Genomic DNA, 24,483 nt, shown 5'->3' on the forward strand with positions numbered 1-24,483 from the left:
GTGAAAATTTGATCAAAACGGGACAGAAATTAGGAAAATTATGAAGTTGTGATCCTAAGAAAATAAAAACACTTAACTGTTTATCATAGATACAGATGAGAAACCTGAAGAGAGTTTTGTGAGCCAGTGCAAAGGAGCGATACTAAAAACAGCCACCATCAAATCCTATACAAATTGCTGTTTTGTGCATTATATTACAGAAAATTAGCTACGTATCTTCCACATGTTACATGCACAATGTATAAATATCATTATTATGTAATAAAGCTATTATACATTCCTCATCGACGAGAGCATTCTATTTAGAAAACCTTCGCACTCATGATGTCAATATAATTATAATATATATAATTCATATACTTACATACACTGTAAATGTCAATATACATAGATATTGAATGACTTCAAATTTATAAGTGTAACTAATATATAATATATGATGTACATTGTATTTAGTCCTAAATATTAACAGCCATTTCAACCAACCATGTAATAATTTTTCGTTTGTGTTTAGCTTTTAGTATGAAGATCAAGGTGACCAATCTCGACTAGCACGTGTGCTAACTTTTGGTTTCCTTGTTAACAACAACAACAACTTTGTAGAATTACGCTACATGTATGACATTTAAATCTCAAATGTCTTCATTTAATCATGTTATTGTAAAGGAGTAATAGATAAGTATTTTTTTTCATATATGATGTAAATACAATGATTGAAAATGTACATGTTCAAATGTTGTTGCTAATAAAAACTTCAAACTTTAAACTTCAAACTTCAAACTGTCATTCTAAGCAAGATATCATTCTGAGGGACGAAGGTTCAGGTAACTGTCAATTTTCTCCTGGTTTAAACACTTAATGTTGGTTGAACTTATCGTGGTGCTTCTAGAAACGCTGATTCACTTTGTGGTATTAAAACAAAGTTTCTGATATTTCAGTCTTTCTTTTTTAAAGGGGACCTCCGGATGATTTTCAGACTTTTACATTTGAACAACTGTGATTAGTCAAACTGAGTACAGAGTTTCAGAATTTATAGTGATTGGGATAAGTAATGAGAATGTTTTCAAAATCTATTATGAATTGGAATGAACAAGGATGATGACATGACAGCCTCACCATAAGAATGCATGAGTTGGGGCTCAAGGAAGCAGAACAAAAGAAGAAGGTATGCATGGATTTTTCGCAGGTGAACTTGTTGAGCAAGCGGTATTGTAATGGAATTACACTGCTACATTTCTGAAATATATGAGGCTCTGATGTCATCATCACTGTCCAGTGTAATTTGTTTAAGATTTTCAATTTATTGGTTTCTCTGCTCAAGGACCACAACAAATTTCATGGATCTATACATGGAGCTGTTGATTTATGTACTACATGATGTGAAATTATGAAAATCGTCCGGAATGCCCCTTTAAAGGGAGTGGAAATATGAGATCACACCACGAGAGAGAATTCCGTTCTTATGCTTCGCAAGAATAAAAGTATCGGACCCATACTATTTCTTCGTTATTATGCCCTTTGTGGACTTTGTGAGAGTGCACTCAACAGAGAAGAATGATAGAGAGAAGGAGAAAAAGAGGAGAGTAGAGGAGAGAGAGGGGGGCGGGGGAAGAGACAAAAGAAGAGAGAAATGCACGTTATGATCACAATGCGTCATACACTTAGCTAGTGTACACACAATTACGGTCGATAAAATGCGTCATAGCCGTGCAGTCCGCACAGTCAACGCATTGTGAAAAGACCACGCTGAGACGGTTACGTCGCCTACTCCAGTACCATGCACGAGTGCTCCGTGGTACCATGGTAGTACAGTATACCGGTGTCTAGCCGCGGAGAAAAAAGGGTCTGTCCACAGCAACGTGGAATTTTGCATACACACACGAGGACGGATTATTGGGATATAAATTGCAAGCGGAACTGTTTTTGAGATCCGTCGCTAAATCCATTGTGGATCAGCATCTTGATGTAGGGTATCTCGGATGTTCTATTCTCTCCTGTATTCCCGAGGGGATTTCCCATGTCATAGTGCTTTTGATGAAATCCTCTGAAGAACACTGTGTGCTGCGTTACCAGTCCTTAGGAACAACTTGAATCGCTCGCGTGCCCAGAAACGATTATACTGTCATGTATTTTTTTTTCATTCGTGTGCAAATGGCTTGTTAGATTAGGATTGCATGACGTATTATAACTCGCACTGGGTACATGCGTGTTACAACGTCGGGAATGATACCATCGGCCGAGAAAATAATTACTACCGACTGTGTAGAGTGAAATCCGACACGCCTATTTGATCACTGACTGTACAGACTCATCATTGTTACGATACTGCAATTGAATAAATGTAAACAGAGGACAAGGCAGCTGGTTTGATGAGCGCCAAAAGCACCCACGTGCACTGAACCGACATTGTTCATTCTCCTTAAATTACTCATGCTCCTCATCAGACGATTACATTTCCGATTGAGTTCCTAAAAATGCCGCTTTTGTGGAGCAATGCTTGTCGATGGACTATAAATGCGGTGCCCTTTGATACGATGATGTAACAAACGACGGAGTTATCAATAAGACTGTTCAAATTGAAGTGTACATCTCATTCGTTCTTTTGGTGGTGTTCTTGAGCTGTGACATATTGAAATACTGGTTGTGTAAGTCCGCAGACCTCAAAATCTAAAAGGTGTCCGAATTCAACTTATCGTTCATATAGGAACATCACAATGGAGTTAAGATTGCGCAATATGATATTCATATCAAGAACCACTCCCCTTGGTAGAACTCCCATCCCATCAACAGTACTACTCATATGGATTGCATTCTCACTCCTAGCGCTACCGAGGAGCGTTTTATCAACAGAAAGTGAATCGGAGATCATCAGACCTAAAGAGGAATTCGTTGGGTCTACCCACGTGGATACATTATCAGTGAGCGATCGCGGCTACAGGAATCTTGTGATCGCGATACGAGAAGACCTTCCGGAAGATGCCTTCCCTATGCTGATCGACGAATTGAAGAAATCGTTCACAGGGGCGTCGGAATTCATGTACCGAGCAACAAGGTCAGTTCACCTAATTGCGGAAGGTGTTCATTATCACAGGGCTCTTAAAAATTAGTGTAGGAGTGGAAACAGCAAACATCGAAACGTTAGTTTGATCAAGGAGGTGTGAGAGAACCTCCTTGGTTTGATGCTTCAAAGTAAAAAGAGCTAAATCTTAAGAAAAATTGCACAACTTCATGAAGATTATTTCAGGAGCAAAAAGAAAAAGTATATAAGTAACCATGTTTAGATGCAATGTCCTAGTTCCCTCCCCCATCTCTTGAGAATGAGATGGATGATTTTATCAATAATCGCAGAAGGTGTCACTTGCTTCCTTCTACCTCCCTGCTTATACCGCTCTCATCAGCCCTCATTGCAATATGCAAATCTGTTCTCGAATCTAACTGTGGTTTTATAATGCCACACAGCTGCAGAGTGCATGTGCGTGCCTGTACTTACGATCTTTTGTGGCTAAGTGGATAAGACCACGGACTATCAATCGCAAGGTCCCTGGTCCAAGTCCCATGGCTTTCCCATTGGTTGTGCCCCTAGGCAAGACATTGTATCCTCACTGCCTATAGTCCTTCACTTTGGGACTGAAAACTGTGGGTCCCGATCGATGTTGCTTGCTTATAAGCAGTCAATGCTTCCCTATACTATAGCGGTCACGTAAAACAAATCAATTCAATCATTCAATATTCATCTGCATAACTCGTCAGAGGACGATGTCAGTATGTAGGTTCCCACAACTAAGCTGTCAAGTACAGTACAGCAAAACGTTGACAGTTGATGACATGAAATTACCTTTAGGAAAAAAAAAAAGAAACAAAGAGCGGGAAGTTATTCTGTAGAGGACCCTGGACTACATTTGGCACGGTTCTCACACTTCAATTTGCCATGTCTCGTCTGATTAAAATTTTTGGCCCACGAAGGCACTCAAAAGCTCCGGGCAATCTATTAAGTGCTTCCGACTCGACAAAATGAGGGCAAAAAAGCAATCCATTTTGCAGCTGGGATAGATATAAGGGAGAAATAAGAATCCTCATGTTTGGAAATAAAAAATCAGCCTTCGTAGATCATTTAAAATAGCAATCCAGCAATGATCCGTAACTTCTCCAATACCTACAATTCTTCATTTCAATAGATTGTTAAAAGAATAGAATTCAATATCAGTGGTTTAAAGAAAATAGTGACTACCTCCATGTTCAATCTTGGTACAGTACTGTCACAGTGCCGATAGTGTCCTCTGTACATCTTGGAATCTGATCAAATCAAATCTTATCAGAGGCTTTAAAGCACTGGTTTTCTTTAAGAGTGAAGCAGTAATGCCTACTTGCATATTTGACAGATGAGTAGCTTCATGCAGAAATTATATTTCAGCAAATTACACTTTTAAAAACAAGAATGGAATCTTAAAACTCCTCAAACAAAATTTAAAGCAAACAAAAAGTATGCGTTGTTGTACTACAGTAGGAGCATATGAACATGATGCATCTGCAATTGAAGTCGTGACTTATAGATGTTTATGGAATGGAATATTTTCGGTGTATATAATTATACGCTTGTATATTATGATGTTGAATCGTGAACGTGGTGAGCTGATTTTTGTCGAGCCAATGTGCCCCCCTCCCCCATTTTCCTTAGGCCTTCCAAGGGGTTTAAGTGCTCAAGTCCGCGTCCGTAATCTGGATAATGGTAAAATCCCTCTGCCCAAAATCGCCCCTTCATAATAATGCAGATACGTTGACTCATCTGCTTAAATAGTGATGACAGTGACGCTACGTATTTATCGAGGAAACTTTAATATTGAACGACGGACACATTATCACATGCTGACCCATTGTTATACATTGTTATATTAAAGAAGCTCCCACAGTGCTAAAGTTTAAAACTGCTCTCAAGACATTGAATTTTCTGTTTAAAAAGTATTATGAATGAGTTTGGTTTTGCATCTATATAGTACATACATTCTACACTACATGTCCTCTTTCTATTTTCATCCCTCTTCCTTAAAGCGCATAGAGACACTACGGTAGTGATATGCGCTATATAAGCACTGTGTTATTATTATTATCATTATTGAATCAATAACATTATTCTGAATTTTGGCACATTTTGGCGACATGTATTGCATGGTTTTGTTTATACGGATGCAAAAAAGGAGAAAAAGTTCGGGGTGGGGGGGGGGGGGAGAAAAAAATCATGTTCGGACCCTCGTATTGATGACGGAAATTTGGCAATGGTCGAAGAGTGAGAGACTTTCTCGATCACGCAGACGAAGGACTGAAATTTTACGAACCATCTCAGAGTACTAGTAATCTCATCATCTCATCACAGAGAGGCTTATAGCTCAATAAGTTCCAAGAATTCTCTTTTATAACAAAGGGACTGTACTCGATGTTTGTAAATGACATGGCGATCTCAAACGAATGGAACAGTGCGTTGGTCATTCAAATCGGATTTATAAGAAAAAAAAGTTTGGTAAAAAAGCTTTGTAGGTCATGAAAGGTTAACTGCTATTTGTAGCTATAACGTGAACGGAAAGTAGATTTGGCAAATTTGGTCCACTCACGTTCATTTACCCCATGTAGGTCCCATAATATTTCTCGTACTGTGACCATAGGCCAATTCTAAACAGACCTTTGTGTTTATACTGAGACAGACTGTTGTACATTCCTGTGAAGTTTCATCCCATTTATGCTTTCTATAATTTTTCGTATTCCAATTGTATAATTGTATCACCATCACCGTCATTTCAATAATCCTATGTGTACGTAATAATAATCATTCTTGCACTAAATAGTGTGTGTCAAGGATAACGAGGCACGCTTCACGCACTCACAGCAGTAGCCTAGTTGTGCAATCATCAGCACGAATGATATCCTTTTGATTTTTTTTTTTCGCAATCCGAGTATTTTTTCACATGTGTGGGATATTCCCGTAGACATATTGTCTTCGTATACTCGAAGGATGTTCCTTTTCTTTTTGAATTTATTGTTTATTTGAGTAAACGAAACTCTAGAGGATGAAATTCTTGACATTATTGCACGGCGGTATATGTGATGAAAGTACAATAATGATTCGGGAAGTGAGAACAAAATTATTTGCTTTACGAAATTTGATTCGCATGAACGCGGAGAAGAGGGGGCAGAAAATCAAGAAACTTTGTGTTCCTACAATACGCTACAAGCATGGATTTACTGACTTGAGTAAAAATCGATACGATCATAACATAATTGGCTCTGCATGCCGTTTGCACGATTTCGCTGGAATGGTGTGCGTTGTTTTCGTTCCATTCCTTGTATGAAAATCATGTAAGTGAAAAGAAATAAATGGAATAAATCATTTGTTTGTTTGTTTGTATTTCACCAATGGCAATGGGCACACCTTTCGTAAATTCAAATTCCTTTGAATCTTAAAACGAATTTAAGCTTAAAATGTGGATGCCCGTTAGCTCTGGACTCTAATTATCACCATAAAGAGAATGAATAAATGGTAAGACTAGTATCAACCGTAACTACATTGTTTACGACAGAAGAAGACATTGTTTGTGATTAAAAATTGCTTATAAGTCATGATAACATAACAAAAACTGATGTTAACTTACATCTGATAATGCGGAATTCCAAGATTAAACGACAAATGAAATTCATTGAACGATTGAAATAATCGAGCTGTTATCATTTTCTACGCAATCACCAAATACAAACGTGCAATCAAAGCGCAAAAGTGATTGACGGGGGCTGAACGTGCTATGTAAGTTCCAAAATGACCACTTCCCCCCCCCCCCCTCAAAAAAAAGTTTGAAATTAAGCAATCTGTGAAATTATCCTGTATATCACAGTACATGGCTGTGTGTGATTGTTTGTTTATATGTATGTTTTACAGTGACTAAGTATGAAATATATACCGAAGCTGCAACTCACAGCGAAAAATTGAATCAAAAGAAAAAAAAAATCAATACAGACCGGTCATGAAACACCCAACTATCATCATGGTCATTTCCCTTCAGATTGCGAGTTTAGATAGGAAACAACAACAGAACTGACAGAATATTTCAGCATCTAATAAGCGTATTACCGGTCGCTATTAAGCGAGTTTGAATAGTACATGGCGTGACAAAATTGGCGACAGTTTCTACAGCGTTAGTTGTTCACGTGGTTACCTCCTAAACTAGTCCAAACACAAATGCTGGTACACATTGCTCGTATTGGACACAATTCACGGGTGTAAGTAGGCCCTACTGAACAAAATACACGTATATAATTCAAGTGCTCGTTTGTCACTTTTAAGGGTTTTCAGTCTAAATTCATGACAGCATGAACGATTTGATATATGATATGATATCCAAGGCAAGCAAGCTAGAGGTTCAGATTAGAAGTTCATATGATTCAAATGCAAACTCAAACTCTATTCTATTCAGAACAAAGAAGAGATACGCTTGTAATACAAAGCAAGTGGATTAAATTGTACATGATGAACCTAATAGATTCAACAATGTCAGGAAGCAAACAGGTTGCACTTTATACATATTTCAGGGAATTTCAAAATGATATGCATCAGATGTTAATCTTGTTCCTCTGATTCATTGGCTGTGTGTAAACTCCTTACGTCACCATTGCATCAAACTCATACGTACTATTTCATGTGGAACTGACTTCACCCATGGACCTGTAGGTCCGTGCTTCACCACACTGCATGGCCTTAAACAATCAACGTTGTGTACGACTTCGCAAGTCCTTGAAACTGGCTGAATGAAAGCATCTTGCCCTTGCCGAGATCCTTGCAATATACTGCTTCACCGCGACCTCTTACGTAATACGTTTATGCACTTCTAACCACTCTTTATCAATTGTTATGGTTTGGTAAGGACCTCTTCATGGTCTGGTAAAAGACCACTCATTTGATATCTCAGTATTGTCGTTAGTGCCCCTTTCTCTGGAAATCAATAGAAGAAAAAAAAAGACGGGAACCACGCTCATGAATTTTACATACAACGCGTGGGGATTAACTCATGGTCTACTTCGTGAATAAGAAAATGATTGCGCTTGCATTGATAGTGTAAAATACGTACGCAGTAGGTATGCACATGTGCACAACTCATGTCCATACTGTGTAAAACAGGCCAGTGTTAACAAACAAGCTACAAAGAGTTCCCTTTTTATCTGCTGGGTTAGTCAAAGTTTTATGCATACTTTGGTGATAACGGGTATTTTCTTCCGGCAATCAGAAAGCTTGCGTGTGGCTTTCATATCTTCTGGTAAACACTGGTAAATGGAGAAGTATAAGTATGTAACTATAGTGCACTTTGTGCCTTTGACTCGTACATAATACGCAAAAAGGAAACACCAATGCGTGGCTGCGAGGTCACGAGACTGACATACTTTGCCAGTTAATTCAAAATATAACTATAGTCCAGATTTGGCTCTGTTTTGGAAATTAAAGCCTGCAGGATCATGAAGATGAAAGTGTCAGTTCGCAAACAGCTAATATCTAATTATTCCATTGTGTGTATAGTTTATGACCGAGGTTCCCAACCATGTTTTCACACGATAATTGATTGTGGTTCCAAAAGGGGAATCAATAAACGATTAGGCAGAAATTACGATGTTGACATTAAAGTTGAAAAGGTTGAATCTAGACTGCTACTGTGTGTGCGTGTATATCCAGAGTTGGTTTGCATAATATACACACAGATTTTCGGATCAAAGTCTATTCGACTTTGTTTTCTTTCGTCTTGCGCACACGAGAAGTAGAACATCAACATCGTAAAGCATGAGGAAATCAGAAACAAAAACAAACAAGGCTTGAGAGAAAAAATAATCTGACTAACCATGCTAATAGCTGGTCTTCTTATATGAACTTATTAAACATTGTACATCTTGAGGTTTTTGTGGCTAACCAAATGCAAAGAAATTATTTAATTGGAAGTGACGATATTGGAATATACTCTTGAAATAATGATGATGATGATGATGATGATGATGATGATGGTGATGATGGTGATGATGGTAATGATGGTGATGATGATGATGATGATGATGATGATGATAGTGATAACACAGGGTTCGACATCAGCGGTGGCCTGGTGACCCTGGGCCACTAAAAATTGATGTCGGGCCACCAAATTTCCAAAAAGGTTATCTTTTCGTGGCCCGATCGGGCAGTTGAGATTCAAAATGGAATTTTATATTTCTTTTAATTTCTGGCACTACATTTCTTTTTCGGGCCATCAGCCCGGATCATGATGGTGATGATGAAACTGTGACAATAACTATAAAAGAGATAACAATGAAATTAACATAAGTTATGATTCATATATAAAACTAAGCGAAAGAAACTTGTGTCACATCTTTGCATGTAAAGTCTCATATAAAGCGTAATGCAGGGATCATTGTCGAGGCACAATCTTTAATCTGAGTCATACCGATTCTTATGAATTTGTTATATATGTTTGTGTGTGTGTGTGTGTGTGTGTGTGTGTGTCTGACTTAATGTTATTATCTCGCCATGTTCCGAGGTCGAGTCGCCTTTCGAAGCGATCCACCACGCCAAATTATAATAGTGCAGTATTTCATTTCGGGGCAATTTAATATCCCCCGGCTTATCGTTCCCCTGTCTGGGAAACGAACCCCTCACCCAAGCCATTTATTAAAAAGAGTGTCCTCAATCTGTTAAAGGGACGATAGTTGTCTACGAAGAAAAGAATGGACGAAGAATAGAGCTGTGATTAAAAACATGTATGATATGTACGTTACGGGGAGGTTTGAAAAATGTGCATTGGCGAAGACAGCCATAATCATAATCTATGATGACTCCATAGATTGTTAAGATATACTAAACTAGATATGACCTTACTGATAGCACGCGATATCCCTCCCTCCGCCCTCCGAGATCCCAAGCGCCTTGACTCCGCTGATCATAGAGTGAATGTCGGTTGTGTAAGCATACTGAGCCAATAAGGGCCTACTGGGTGTCAGCTATATTTCCGCAGATCACACACACTTCACTGACGGCACGGATAAATTATTGATTCTTCATGGAGACACTGGGACCAGTTTTGGAAAGATCTCCACCACAATGATATACCCTTCCCCCTCTACTGATGCACCCCCTTCCCCCTCTACTGATGCACCCCCTTTCCCAGTTTGTTATCTTCCTCTTTAAAGGTGATCATCTGCTTTGCATAGTCTGATATTAAAAAGCAAGCAAGCAAGATTAATATTTCTATTTATTTGCTGTCTTTTTGCACCTTTTTTTTTGTGGGGGGGGGGCAGGATGGGAGGGGGACGGGACCAATACAAGATAGTATACTTGCGGGAGTATACCTTCCATGTTAAGAAGGTGAGTAATACAGTGATAAGGATAATGATTATGTTGATTATAATTTTCATCATTGCTTTATTTACTATAATATCTATTCATATTCCGATGTACTCCAACTTACAGTGATAGCATCTTTAGTTATAGACGAATGCTATGGTGGTAATAATGTGGTAACAGTAACAATTCCGTATACAATAACGGCTATTATGGAAATTGATACCGTTGATGATTATGATAAAGAGAGAAAAAGTGACAACAGGAAAACTCATTTTTCCTTTTATTGTTAGTAGGCCTATGCACCGGTACCACGGTGTAATTACTTTCGAGGCATGTCTAATTGTCCTGAATTAGGTGATACATAGGCCTATTGCTTCTTCTTTTTTCATGGATTGTCTCTGACTCAAGTAGTATATCTACTTTGATATAAGATTTACTCAGGGTATACATACATAATATAGTTCTTATTTTACTCATTTTGAGACAGATTCTCCGCCCATCATCCAGAGAAGTCACGGAAAACCTGACAACCATTCTTAGCATATGAAGTAATCCTTCTTTCTCACCTTTTTTGTTTGTGTAATACATGTGTCATGCCAAAAGTATTATATATTAAAAAAAAATATGAACATATTTGAGCTTTGATATCATCTCCACATTACCAAGAACAATGCAGCGGGCAGAGTTGTACTCCTGAACAGTGGGCTTTACTGGTCCGTGTCTTCCGAAATATCGGGGCAACATAGTCCAAAGGAAGTGCAGGTGTTCGGAGGTTCATGGTTTTCTCGCTTGAGCTACCAAAGACAAATGCGTCGTGACAAATCGAGATCCGGGCAACCCTGACGTACAAATATTGCAAAGTGACGCATGGTTACCGGTATATGCGTTTTGGGCAAACACGACATGCATAAAAACGTGTCGTATCAATGTTGATTTTTGTGGGGATTTTCTCAAATAGATTTTTCACACAATGTTGCAAGTGTGTTGAAATGAACTGAGGAATTCCACAGTATCGATCGGAAATGGCACGTGACAGACGAATGAACCTTTTATTGATTCGTATAATGAAGGTATTGACGACATTGTAATTTTGACATATTTCTGAGACTACGAATTTGCAATGCATGCATATCTCTCCCTATCATCAGTAGCCATCGTTCGTCATCTGCTAAGACTCCAAGCATGATTACACTTTGGAATCAGAAAGATCAGTGTCAGGAGTAAAAACGTTCTGATCATTAAATTTTCTTTAAAGATTTATACATAAAAAGATCAGCAACCGTTGCTTCCTGTGGTGATTCATGATGTGGCCACTGCTATTCTCGTTCGTGAGTGTCATGTTGAGTTGAGATGCAACCGGTGATATTATGCTAGTGTCAGAACACAGAAGTGAACAGTGTTTTTGCTGAAGGAGAGTGGACGGGGATGGGGTGGGGGGGGTGAAGCTAATATGAACTGTCAGTCTTATACAGCGTCACGTCACAAAGATGTATATGTATTCTTATCATAGAACATGAGAACTATACGCGCACGATCTTTGCCACGTTATACCACGTCAGCTGTTACAGCCAGCTATTTTACCTGTCCCGTCATGCTCAAAGCTAAGTATGTTAGCTTCATGGGAACAATTGTTGGAGTTGAATCATCACACCGTCGTCGCAATTTTAATTCATTTCATTATGTTTTGTTTTACTTTGTTTTTGAGAAATCATTTTTTTTTTAGCTTATAGTTCGCCTATCACAGAAGTGCCCTGCAAATAACCCATTAGGTACCTACATAGTTTCCTTTATTTTCGATTTTTGTCGCTGGCACTATTGTTGTTTATCAGAGGATACTCTGCCAGCCGAGTTCGAACAGGTCACCTTGTTTGGTGTGATGAATTAGACCTAAAAGGATGTATTTATGAAATAGCTCGATGAAGCAAACATTGCCCGACAAAAGTTAGGGCTTTTTTTTTCTCTCTTTGTAAAACTCCCAACCGCCTTTTTATTACCTAGACTCCTATTGTTGATCACTGAGCTATTACAATTCAAATACTTATCTCTTCCTCTCCCTCCCTCCCTTTTATCATCATCTCCCTACAATTCCCCGTCTACTTTTGTCTTCCAGCAACTTTGTCCTTCGCATTCAGCGATACCAAAGGAAAAGACAGTAAACTACAGTTCAAAGTCATATGCATCAGGTATAATGGAAGTTCCCTGGGGTGGAAATGAATAATTTGCATTTACGATGCCTGTTGGACTGCGAAAAATGAGGACAGCCAACCACAAGTAGAAATGTATGACTCATGGAATCTAATAGTCCAGGTCAGCTTTAGCAAGCACCCGCGAGGGTTTTCAGAGTCTTCCCCCTTCTCCACACCATCGTCATAATAATTTTCAATACGGCATGATTATATAAGCTGTGTGTGGTAAATCGCTAAAGCGAGAGGGAGTTCAAATCCGACTGAGAACTACACAACATGATAGCACCCTCGCATTTACGTATAGTTTTACTTCGTTAGGTGAGAATGTGCTAGAGTGTCACTGTCTTGTATGCGTGTATGTGCCGTGTGTTTGTATTAGGGACTGTACAGTACTGGTTGAGGTGAGGATTTAGCTTGTAACGTTTTGCGAGATATTTAGAAACCACTCTGTGAAATGTTAAAGAGCATATAATTCTAAGGGGAATCAAAAGTTTATTTGATGAAAATCGGTTTTGAAATGACTGAGATATCTAAAAACAAGGAAAAACAAAGAAATCCTAATAAAACTTGTGGCCTGTGAATCTTATTTGGATCGCTTTTTGGGGGGATATCTCAGCCATTTCAAGGCCAATTTTCATCAAACAAACGTTGAATCCTTCTTGAAATTACATGCTCTTTCATATTTCATAAGAGGTTTCTCATTATCCCACCAAAAAAAAAAAATTATAAACATGAAACATCACCTCAACAAGTACTGTACAGTTCCTGTATTAAAATGATTTTATAACAGGAGCAGCGAAATAATTGTAATTGGCAGCAACATGCTGCTTCTTGTCATAAGCGCGTATACACTCATACCCAAGATGCTATCAGCACGCTACTCTATAGCATAATACTGTCGTAATAAAGGTTGTGTATTGAAATACAGTATATAATGCAACGCTCTGCTCATCAGCACACGTGATGTTATATTGATCGAAATAATATGAAGTGAATGGATTATGCTAATTTTCAAGACTGTCTCATGTACGTTCACCAATGGCATAATCGAGGGCAGTCACCTCAGCTACTTACCAGTACTTCAGATTAGCTACAATTTCAATCTACATTCTGATCCGACCAGTCCTGTATACCCCCGTGTATATCCCTGTGTATATTATACTCCTCCTTGTTTTGTGACAGTGCACGTGGACTGTTTTCACATTTTTTTTTTCCTCATTTTTCTGCCTGTCATGTAACATGACGCATTTGTTTTCTCTCTTATTCTGTAAGTCAATGCCGGGTGTAACTTGACGGTCGTTAGCCTGCCTTGGTTGCACGAAAATTCAACCACCCAGTAAAAACTGAATTGTATGTGCTTAAACAGCCTTAGCATTTTTCTTGCTGATTTTTTCAACACATGCCTATGAAATACTTGTCTGTCCCACCTTCGCCTTCTTCACCCTCCTCATCAAAACACTCTGTTTGTTTGATTATTTTTTGCTCCTTTTACACGCGAGTGCGTTTAATTCCACTATTTTTCCCATCTTGTCAATCATTACAAATTAAACTGTAGTTTTTGTACACATGCAATCAGTGCGTTGAACACCGGGAGGGGGTGGAATCGGGAGCGAGGGTGAGATATACAGAATGAATTTACAGATGTTTTTTTTTTTTTTTTCATCCTACAAAACAATAATTTTTTTAGACAATATTCATAACTATTTCCTACAAACAGCAAATCTGTTCAAATTCGGGAGCTATTTCTATGTCCGTTTACATGCTTTGTACTGGTCCAGTCAAAGTTCTCCTACAGACTTTGACTGATTGTGTGTACGCTTTCTACCTATATTGTTTATGTAATTTATGTTCTTTTCCTATGCTGTTTATGTAATTTATGTTCTTTTCCTATGCTGTTTATGTATTTTATGTTTTTGTATATGTTGCCAGAAATCTATCTCCATGTGAATTTGCCTACTCGCTGTACTATCCGTGAACCCGGGGCTGTTAGTGCTTCCCTTGTGCCATTATATTTCATTCCTTTACAAACTCATCAGTTGACATGCCTTCATATACTTTATGACTCTCCTTATGGCTAATCGACTCAATGCAGCATTTGATTCCCTTGATGATGATGAACTCTTTGATTTGTTTAGACGCTTCCCTTCGGAATTAAGTCGTACTCAGTTACATTCGTCTGCTTTTTTTGATAATTTTATTGCCAACAATGTTAACGCATCTTCAAAAGATTTATATAATGCTTTTGATTTTGAACATGACTTAACTCCAACTCCTTCTAAGTATGTCACTGTTGATCAATTCAAAGATTTTACAAAGAGTTTTTCACAATGCACTTTTTCTATGTTACATCTGAATATAAGGAGTATTAATAAACATTTTGATGAATTACAGATATTATTAGATAACCAAAATAAACATCAAATTTCAGTGATAGGCTTATCTGAAACATGGTTATCATCTGATGATAATTTGCCGTATGCATTAAATGGTTATGATTTTATTGTTAATAACAGAGGGAACAGGACGGGTGGTGGAGTTGCGTTATATTTATCTCAAAAATTTGAATATGGTGTTTGTGATGAATTCAATATCATGAATGATATTTTAGAGTCCCTGTTTGTGGAAATAATCATTCCGCAAAGTAAAAACATTATGATTGGTATTGTTTATAGACCCCCAAGTTCAAGTCCTAAAGATTTTTTGGATTGTATATCAAACTTATTAAAAAAACCCCATTTTATTAATAAAAATATTTTCATAATGGGTGATTTTAACATTGATTTGGTTAAGAATGATGATAATACATCTCAAGAATTTCTTGAAATGTTTTTGTCAGCTTCTTTTTTGCCATTAATTTCGAAGCCAACTCGTGTTACAAATCATTCCGCCACCCTCCTTGATAATATTTTTACTAATTCCGTGCAGATTTTAAATTCTTCCATAATTTTATCTGATATTACTGATCATTTCCCCATTATAGCATGTTTTGACCTTAAACATTGTGTTGATAAGTTTCATTCTTTTTCATCCAGACGTAGAGCTACACCAGAAAATTTGGCTAGTCTTGGTGCTAACCTAGACAGGGCTGATTGGTCTAGTGTTTATGATAATGATGATATAAATGTATCGTTTGAGAATTTTTCAGGGATAATTAATAGACATTTAGATGAATATATTCCCAGATTAAAAGAAAAGTCAGTTAATTATAAAACGTCCCCCAAATTACCATGGATTACAAAATCTCTTCTTCGTTCAATAAATAGGAAAAATAGGTTATATTATAAATTCAAAATGAAAAAAACTGAGAAGTTAAAATATAAATACACGTCGTATAAAAATATTTTAACGAAGATTATACGGTTGGAAAAGAGAAAATATTATATGATTCAGTTAGAAAAATATAAACATGATATGAAAAATACATGGAAGGTGTTGAAGCAGGCTATGAATGTATCAAAAAAGAAATCAGAAATTATAAAAATAAGACATGATAATAAAGTTTTTGAAGATCCTAATGATATAGTCAATATTTTTAACTCTTATTTTTCAATGATTGGAGAGACTTTGGCAGAAAAAATACCGCAGTCAAATATACATTTTTCTGAATTTTTAGGTCAATCCAATTCCAGTTCTATTTTTTTTGTTCCAACAACAAAATATGAAATAATAGATATTGTTACCGCAATGAATAACAAGCGAAGTGCCGGTTATGACGACATCAGTAATTTTATTTTAAAGGGGATTATATCTTCAATTGCTGACCCACTTTCATATATTTTCAATAAATCCTTATCAAGTGGTGTTTTTCCTGATTTTATGAAAATAGCCAAGGTTTTCCCTTTATTTAAAAAAGGAGATGATTCTGATATATGTAATTATAGACCTATTTCTTTGCTTTCATCTTTATCTAAAATATTGGAAAAATTGATATTTACGAGAACAATTAATTTTTTGAATTTGCATAATGTTTTTACAAATTCTCAATTTGGGTTCCGTCAGAAACATAGCACCATTCATGCTCTTTTAAAGTTTATTGACCACGCTGCGCACACAATTGATAATCATTCTCATCTTATTGGTATCTTCCTGGACTTCTCCAAGGCCTTCGATACAATTAATCATGAAATATTACTTTATAAACTGTTTCATTATGGAATACGCGGGAAGGCCTTGGAGTGGTTCAGGAGTTACCTACAAAACCGAAAACAATATGTATCTCTGAACGAGTACAGCTCGAGTTTAGAATTCATTAAATGTGGCGTCCCACAGGGTAGTTTATTAGGACCTTTACTTTTTATCATTTATATTAATGATTTTTGTAGATCATCTGACATACTCTCATTTATACTTTTTGCTGACGATTCAAATATTTTCTTTTCTCACCAAAATCCAGATACTCTTGTACGCATAGTTAATTCCGAATTGAAAAAAGTAACTCAGTGGATAAGAGCTAATAAATTATCTCTTAATCTTCAGAAAACTAAGTATATGTTTTTTAGTAATTCTTTAGAAGATTTAGACACAGGTATTGTTCTTGATAACACTTTGTTAGAACGAGTTCCTCATATAAAATTCCTTGGTATCACAGTGGATGATAAACTTTCGTGGAGGCCGCATATTACTAATATTAGTACAATAATTTCACGCAATATTGGTATTATTAATAGACTCAAGTTTCATATTCCATTGTCCTCTTTGTTGACGTTGTATTTTTCTCTAATTTTACCTTATCTTAATTACGGACTCCTAGCGTGGGGTAGTGCCCATCAAAACTTACTAGATAAATTACTTTTGTTACAAAAAAAGGTTATTCGTATTATTTGTGGCGTCTCGCCACGTTCCCATACAGAGCCATTATTTATTAAACATGAGATTTTGAAAATTAAAGATTTGTATTTTTTTCAACTTGGTCAGTTTATGTTTAACTACAATGTAAATGCACTTCCCAGTATTTTCAATTCAATGTTCCCACGGAACCAGTCTTTTCATGATTATCCCACTAGACAATCTAATGAGTTTCATTTACCCCTCCTGAGAACTTTATTGGCTCAGAATACATTTATATACACTGGTCCTAGATTTTGGAACTCACTGAGCTGTGAAATAAAAAATTCCCCATCTTTGTATTCTTTTAAGCGCAAGTTGAAACTTTTTTTATTAAATCCTCCCTGACATGTTTTTTTTTTTTTTCATTAACAGCTATAGTTTTTGTTAACCTCAGAGTTCATCATCCACCCACCAATCATTCAAACACTGAATTTATTATTACGTAAAGAAGTAGCCATTACAATCCTTGCTCAGCTGCATGCAGCACCAACTCTATGAAGCACATTCTCTACCATCCTCTGTTCCATTTCCCTTATTCAGCGTGTAGGTATTCTCTCATTCTCTCTTTTCTTCTTTCTTTCCTTCCATATTTTTCATCTATTCTGGCAAGTTGTGTCATGTTGTTGCGTTTCTTCTGTTTTGTCCCGTCCTGTCGTATATTATATTCGTCACAAGTGTTTGTAAATAAGTAATTTATAGGTTTTATGAGTGGTTCACAATCTACAAGCTTTGCTTTTTAGTGGACCTCTCTATTCTTTCTTCCTTTTTTTTTCAACTGAAGCATGACTTTGTATTATTTTTTTTTTGCCAGTATGCGCTCCTATGTTTATTGATACCATTTATTAATTAAGACAAATGTTCTTTGTTTATGATGTAAAACCTGATTTATCTTGTGTTATGTTTTTGTTGAAAAAGAAAAAAGAAGAAGAATGAAAATAAATGAATTGAATGAATTGAATTGAATAATAATCTCGTACACTAAATTTGGGCAATGAATCGCAATAAAGATGGTGAAAATACTGAGATATTTATTCTCTCAAAGTCGACACCAGTCGTGTGATAGACGTGCCACGCCCAGATAATGGCGCCTTTTGTTTAGCACGTAGGCCTATTCGTACTGCCAATTGTCATTGCTGTGGTAACGTTGTACTTGTTGTATCATTATTATGACGTCGTTAAATGAAAAATGTAGACATGACATTCACAGCATTGAAACACAGACACAGACACACTGGATAATATAATGTGTGTGTATCTGGTGTGTGTGTGTGTGTGTGTGTGTGTGTGTGTGTGTGTGTATCTGGTGTGTGTGTGTGTGTGTGTGTGTGTGTGTGTGTGTTTGCGTGTTGTGTCTGTTGTGCTATTTGGCGGACTGCTTTTAATAGAAGACACTGTAAGCCTATGTTACTCAATGAAAAATAAGTGGCGCCTCAAACGCCATATCACGATGGATTCCTTCCATTTCATAACAGAGATGCTTGTCTACATAATGTATCAAAATACAGTGTACTAGACAGCGTTTCGTAAAAAGGAATATTGCTTTGGAATGGAACATCAAGTTTTCACTGTCCAAACAATTTCATGAGTATGACATTGACTGTGTCACACCGTGTGAGGGGAAATTGCATACTAGTATATACCATTTTGCTTTCCTAATACATGTACCGCTTTTGATATCAAATACAGCCATGATGCGGCCAGTAGTATTATCCGCACTTGTTGACGCTGTCTCACCGCACCGCACGATACTCGCCGTATATTACGCTACCATCATCACGTTCATATTTCAGTAACTGCAAAGAAATAACGCAGGCAAAGGTCACACTTTGTTGACGTTGATGGTCAATGCATTTTTGAACTCTCCCATACAGGCTCAGAAACAAATCAAGCGATGAGGTCAATTTTTTTTTTATTACGTAAATCTTAATTTGTTTTTTCTTCCTTGATGTTTTATTTTCACGAAGGTTACATACTGCATAATAAATGAGATGTATATTGTTTGATTAGAGGCAATTTGTATGCAGCACATGTCACCGTGCGGATTATAAGATGTTTAGGTTTCACCACAAAGCTGAAGTCATATATCTACACACAACCAGGACTAATTAGCGGATGTGGTTTTAATATGTGATATGAAATCATACAGACATTGCCTGAATGTCATGGATAACACAGCCATTAGTAACATTCTTGGAAAATTAATTCCAAACCGGAGCTGGTGGTAATAAAGAAAAGGGGGGACCACACACTACACCGCAATGTCGTGCAGCCGGTATAGAAAATTAACGCTCTTGGACTTTGTTTTTCCCCATAGGATGTTATGTAATAAAGTCAGTCTTAATAACGGAAATAACCCTGTCACTTGTCTGGTTGGAAAATTAAAAGATAAACTTTGAATGCCGAAAAGATAAGTCTACGTGTAGCATTCTGTGAAACGCACACGCACACAGAGTGACATTGATATATCGAAAATACAGATACGGAGGTGAATTGTTGGAGATTGTAAATCTGTGGACATGCACTGTTACTGTAGTTGGTCGTAGTTGGTCGCATACAATCGAAGTGTATTTCTGAAGCGAAGTCCAAATTTTGGGCAAATAACCCTAGGTAACCTTCACAGCAGCGCTAAACCAGGGTGGGTGTGACGTCTCACACCTCTCTGAATACAAATGTAAGTCTCGCCTTTGAGGTTAGGAAACAAGATCCAAGACTGATATTTGGTATAAGGTGATATCTTAACCCCCCCCCCCTCCCACCCCGGAAAACAATGAGTAAATTTTAAATGTCTCGATCATAAAGGGCTTGGTGTATGTGCGTCGTATCATATTTTTATGAAAACTTTCCTGTCTCGATTCCTCAAAGCTCCCTCTGGTTACTTTTGCTATGGAAGAACGGGGAGTGGTGTATGGGACTTTAGGAGACTTGTAACGATAACACCCCCCCCCCCCCTTGTCCATATTATGGAACAACGTACGTATAGCTCGTGAGCCCCTCGCTACTGTGTCGTCACGGCGGCCCATTAGGGATTATCGTATAAGGCTGCCAACGTGTACCTTGAACTTCATTCACAGGGGTCAACGCATGTTCAGGTCAACACTTGCTGCAAGGGAGAGATCGAGTGCGTGCCAGGTGAACCCCGAACAATACTCGATCAAACTTTGGAACAGGTCGATGGCTTAGGCACACCCATAAACAACCATATATTTGGACTTTGTGAATGCAGAAACATGAGTAGAACACATCAGTGAAACTTCAGGAAAATCAGACAATCCATTTAAAAGAATTTTAAATCCATCTCCAGAGGAGAAGACTGGTGTCTCAATAGTCGACCTCTGGACAGGTATCCACAGATCCATTTTTGTGGCATCATGAAAGAGTTCTTTCCATGCCTTCTTCAGTAGGTGAGGATATTATCCTTAACATTTATTTTGTCTGGAAAATTTGGGAGTATTTTAGTTCAGTTCAGTCCAGTTCAGTTTTATTCACCATCAATTTAGGAGTATACAATAAAAAACATACACAAAGATACATAACTATATACAAAGCAAACAAAAACAAAGCAGAAAACAATTAAACTTGATGGTGGGAACCCCAGGAGAAGCAGTGCTTATAAATAGGGGCCCCAGTAATGCTTAAATATTAATATACATGTAAAACAAACAAGCAAAAGAATTAATATACATTTCAAGGTTGTGCATTTGGTTTGGTGGGAATGGGAAAGGGAAAAAAACAGCATGCATATATAAATACAGATATATGCACAGATACCATGGAAAACAACAGCGAAAATCCAGGAGAGATGAAAGAAGAGTAGAAAACAAGGTGAGTATGATTGGGAAGGTGGGAGTATATAAGCGATAGATGGACTAAAGACAATAGACGTAGTGCTCGCAAGCAATGATTTTCATTCATGTGAGTACAAGTGTGACTATAGGATGACAATAGATTCTTTTTTTCAATTTTCCCTCGGAAGGAGCAAATTAAAGGACAATCTCTTAAATCGTGATTTTACGTTCAAAATAGAAAAAGTAAAGTGGATCATTTTCACATCGTTCCACTATTGCGGCATTACGAATTGCTGTTGTCTCCTTATTATCCGCCAATGATGTTTTTGACCAAATCTATATAATTCATATCTTTTGAGCGTAGCGTTCGATTTTCTTTAAATTAAACGTATATGTATATTTTATGTTATTGCTGCAATCACTGAATGCACATTGGGGAGTAAATTCCGCTCAAGGGAGTTGTTCCACCTTTAACCCTATTAAGCCCAAGCTATTTTGAACCCTCGCAGGCCCAAGGGGGGGCACATTGTGCCCCCCCCCTATAGAACTTTCTTATTATTTGATGTATCATCGTCATATTTGGCACATGGGTAGAGTAACTCATACTCTACATGACCATACATTTGAATTTTCTCAAGGTCACCCATGGAGGGCGCTATTTTCCAAAATATGAAGAAATACATAGGAAATATGCTAAAAACATGATTTTTCTGTATAATTTCTTTATCCCCATTATATATGTCTTATTATAGACCAATCATTTTCATATTTGTCACAAATGATAAGCAAGTGGAATCTTATTATTTGTTACGGTTGAAATTTCTCAAGGTCACCAGATGGGGGCGCTATTCATGTCAACATAATAATACATTACGAGACCTTAGATTAAATGTTTCGGATGGGTACATGTATAGTTATGACACTTCATATTTGCATAATAGTGGAATTTCAAGATTGCAAATTGATTATATGATAAACTAATGATATTAGAGGCATAACTTGGGTGAGGGAATCAAAATAACACAAAATAGAAGGGCAATCTTTAGAAAATATTATTTTTTTTTTCAATTATCTCTATTATATCTATTGTTTTATGCCTTTGTCTCAAAAAAACAAAGGAAATAATAAGAAAAACTTTCCAGGACCATAATTACTTCAGATTTTGCTCCTTCAACAAATTTCAGCCAAGAAACACCCATTTCACCCACTGTAATGCTTTAAAATAAAATGGGAACAGAAAAAAGATGCAAAATCTGACTGACATGGTTGTCAGTTTATGGTTACCATGGCAACCAGCAACATCAAATATAGCAAAATTATATATCAAAATGTTCGCAATAAGATTTTAGGAAAAGTCACCAAATTTGGTTGAAATCGGATAAAGGGCGAAGGAGTGGCAAATGAAAATCTGGTAGGGGGGCACAATGTGCCCCCCCTTGGGCTTTATAGGGTTAACAGTGTCTTGAAGTCATATCATATAGAGTATCATAAGACCAGAAAGAGTGGTGAGAGTTTCACAGAAACCAACCATAAAACGTTTGAATTCTCAAGTTTCAGAAGTTTTCATGGAATAGTAAAATATCGGTTGCTGCCAGCACAAGATTCCGATGCATTATCCCCTTTGGATATATCCTCTTGGCTTGTACGGAAAGAGATATCAGTTACGTTTCCAGTAAGTTAGTAATTAACACTTGTTCTCGGGGGGCGGGGGGAGTCTCCATTGGTCGATCATCACTATATATCACCCTATACAGCTGTTCGGTGCAAAGGATTTTATAACCCCTTTAAGAAGAATAATGAACAGGTAAGAGATGTAGGTTTCAGTCGATGATAATCAAGGTTGTCACGTCATCATCTCTATTGTAGCCCATGTCAGCCTTCCATACTTTCTTAATAATTTTTACATGACATTTTGAAAACAATGTCACTGTTTGTCTGAGTTTGTCCTTTAATATCAATTACACTTCACGTTATGAGGTATAAAGTGTTACTGATTTTTACAGGAAGCATTCTCGGTATCGGAGAGAGACGGTGGGGGACTGGTGTCTGTCTTACGACAACCCCATCCAAACGGTGATGGCATTGTCATATAGACCCTACAGGTAGGGTTTATGATATTGCGTACAGAAAGTTCAGTGTTGAATCATCCCAACGCTGGCACTATAGGTCTTCCAGCTTTGCTAGTTCAGTCGGTCTTGTTTATCGATGCTGATATAAACGACCATAAAAACTAGACACGCAGCGATCACCGTGATGTGCAATTGGCATCGTGGTCGAGCCTGCTGGCCAAGGTGTATCATCACGATCCGCGTTCGCATCCGATTGCCCGTAGTTTCCCCACCGACAAATATTAAAGAAATTGGGAAGGATGAAGATTTCTGGCAAGCATTCCATTTAAAGAGGCAATAATCATTCCAATGTTGACAATGAATACTGAGAGTAACATTTTAAGGAGGGCCCAGACCCTATAGATCTATACGCAATGGCTTAACACTCTTGTGTTACTGTTATGATCTTTACTTTAATAGGTAGGAAGTTCAACTGCCGTACATGTTATCATATACGTGTATTTCTTTACGTGATCGATGCGTATCATCCAAACGTGTTTGATTTACGTTACCCTCGAAACTCGATCACCAGAGAGACTATAGGAAGCTGTTTTGACACTGTCATAGATCAACTGTAGCATAACATCAACAAACAGGGCCAGATGGTGCAAACCTCAATAAGAAAGAAAAGGCAGACGGACGTGACAGCAAAGTCAGTGGAAGTTAATATATCAAGCGGAGTACGAACAAAGTTCAAATTACATGGACATTATCAATGACCCATACCAATTTACATTGACTAAGTAGCAGAGAGCAGAATGAAGAATAACCCCCAAAACTGGAAAATAAGGTGATATGATTGGAAAACGATTTGATATCTTAAATTCAGAAAGCAGAAGTTTCAAGCGGTTATCCGTCCATCACGCAGCCTTTTTTCGAAGGGTAAAAACGCTTTGGAATTCGAAACCTGTTTTATCTTCACACTGCAAGTTACCATAATATGATTGTTTGTAAGGACTTATTGTGTAGGTGTGAAATTCGCGGCTTTCTGATTATGTCTTTACTCATCTGCTTGACAGTCTTCTTACCTTTCTGCAGACGGTTGAACAAAATCACGTGAGACCAAAAATCATGATATTCTTTTTTAAAAAGACCACCAAAAAAAAAAAAATCAAAGAACCGATCTGCGACTCCACACGGCTTTCATAATGACGGGGGTCACTATAATACTTGTGTGTGTGTGTTTGTGTATTTGTGTATACAATATAATCAAGTAACCGACC

General features: G+C 37.3%; 1 protein-coding gene across 1 annotated transcript in view; it reads left to right on the forward strand.

The window, feature by feature from the left end:
* Positions 1-1,849: 1,849 nt before the first annotated feature.
* The window catches only part of LOC139717286 (calcium-activated chloride channel regulator 3A-1-like), a 58,661-nt gene continuing 36,027 nt past the window's right edge, over positions 1,850-24,483 (forward strand). Inside the window, exon 1 of the mRNA XM_071628778.1 lies at positions 1,850-3,052. Coding sequence (XP_071484879.1) covers positions 2,715-3,052 — 338 coding nt within the window. The 5' untranslated portion in view covers positions 1,850-2,714. The remainder of the gene's footprint in view (positions 3,053-24,483) is intronic.

The sequence above is a fragment of the Diadema antillarum genome, unplaced genomic scaffold (assembly GCF_040938485.1).
Source record: "Diadema antillarum isolate AM-2024a unplaced genomic scaffold, OU_Dant_1.0 scf00000074, whole genome shotgun sequence".
Lineage (NCBI taxonomy): Eukaryota > Metazoa > Echinodermata > Echinoidea > Diadematoida > Diadematidae > Diadema > Diadema antillarum.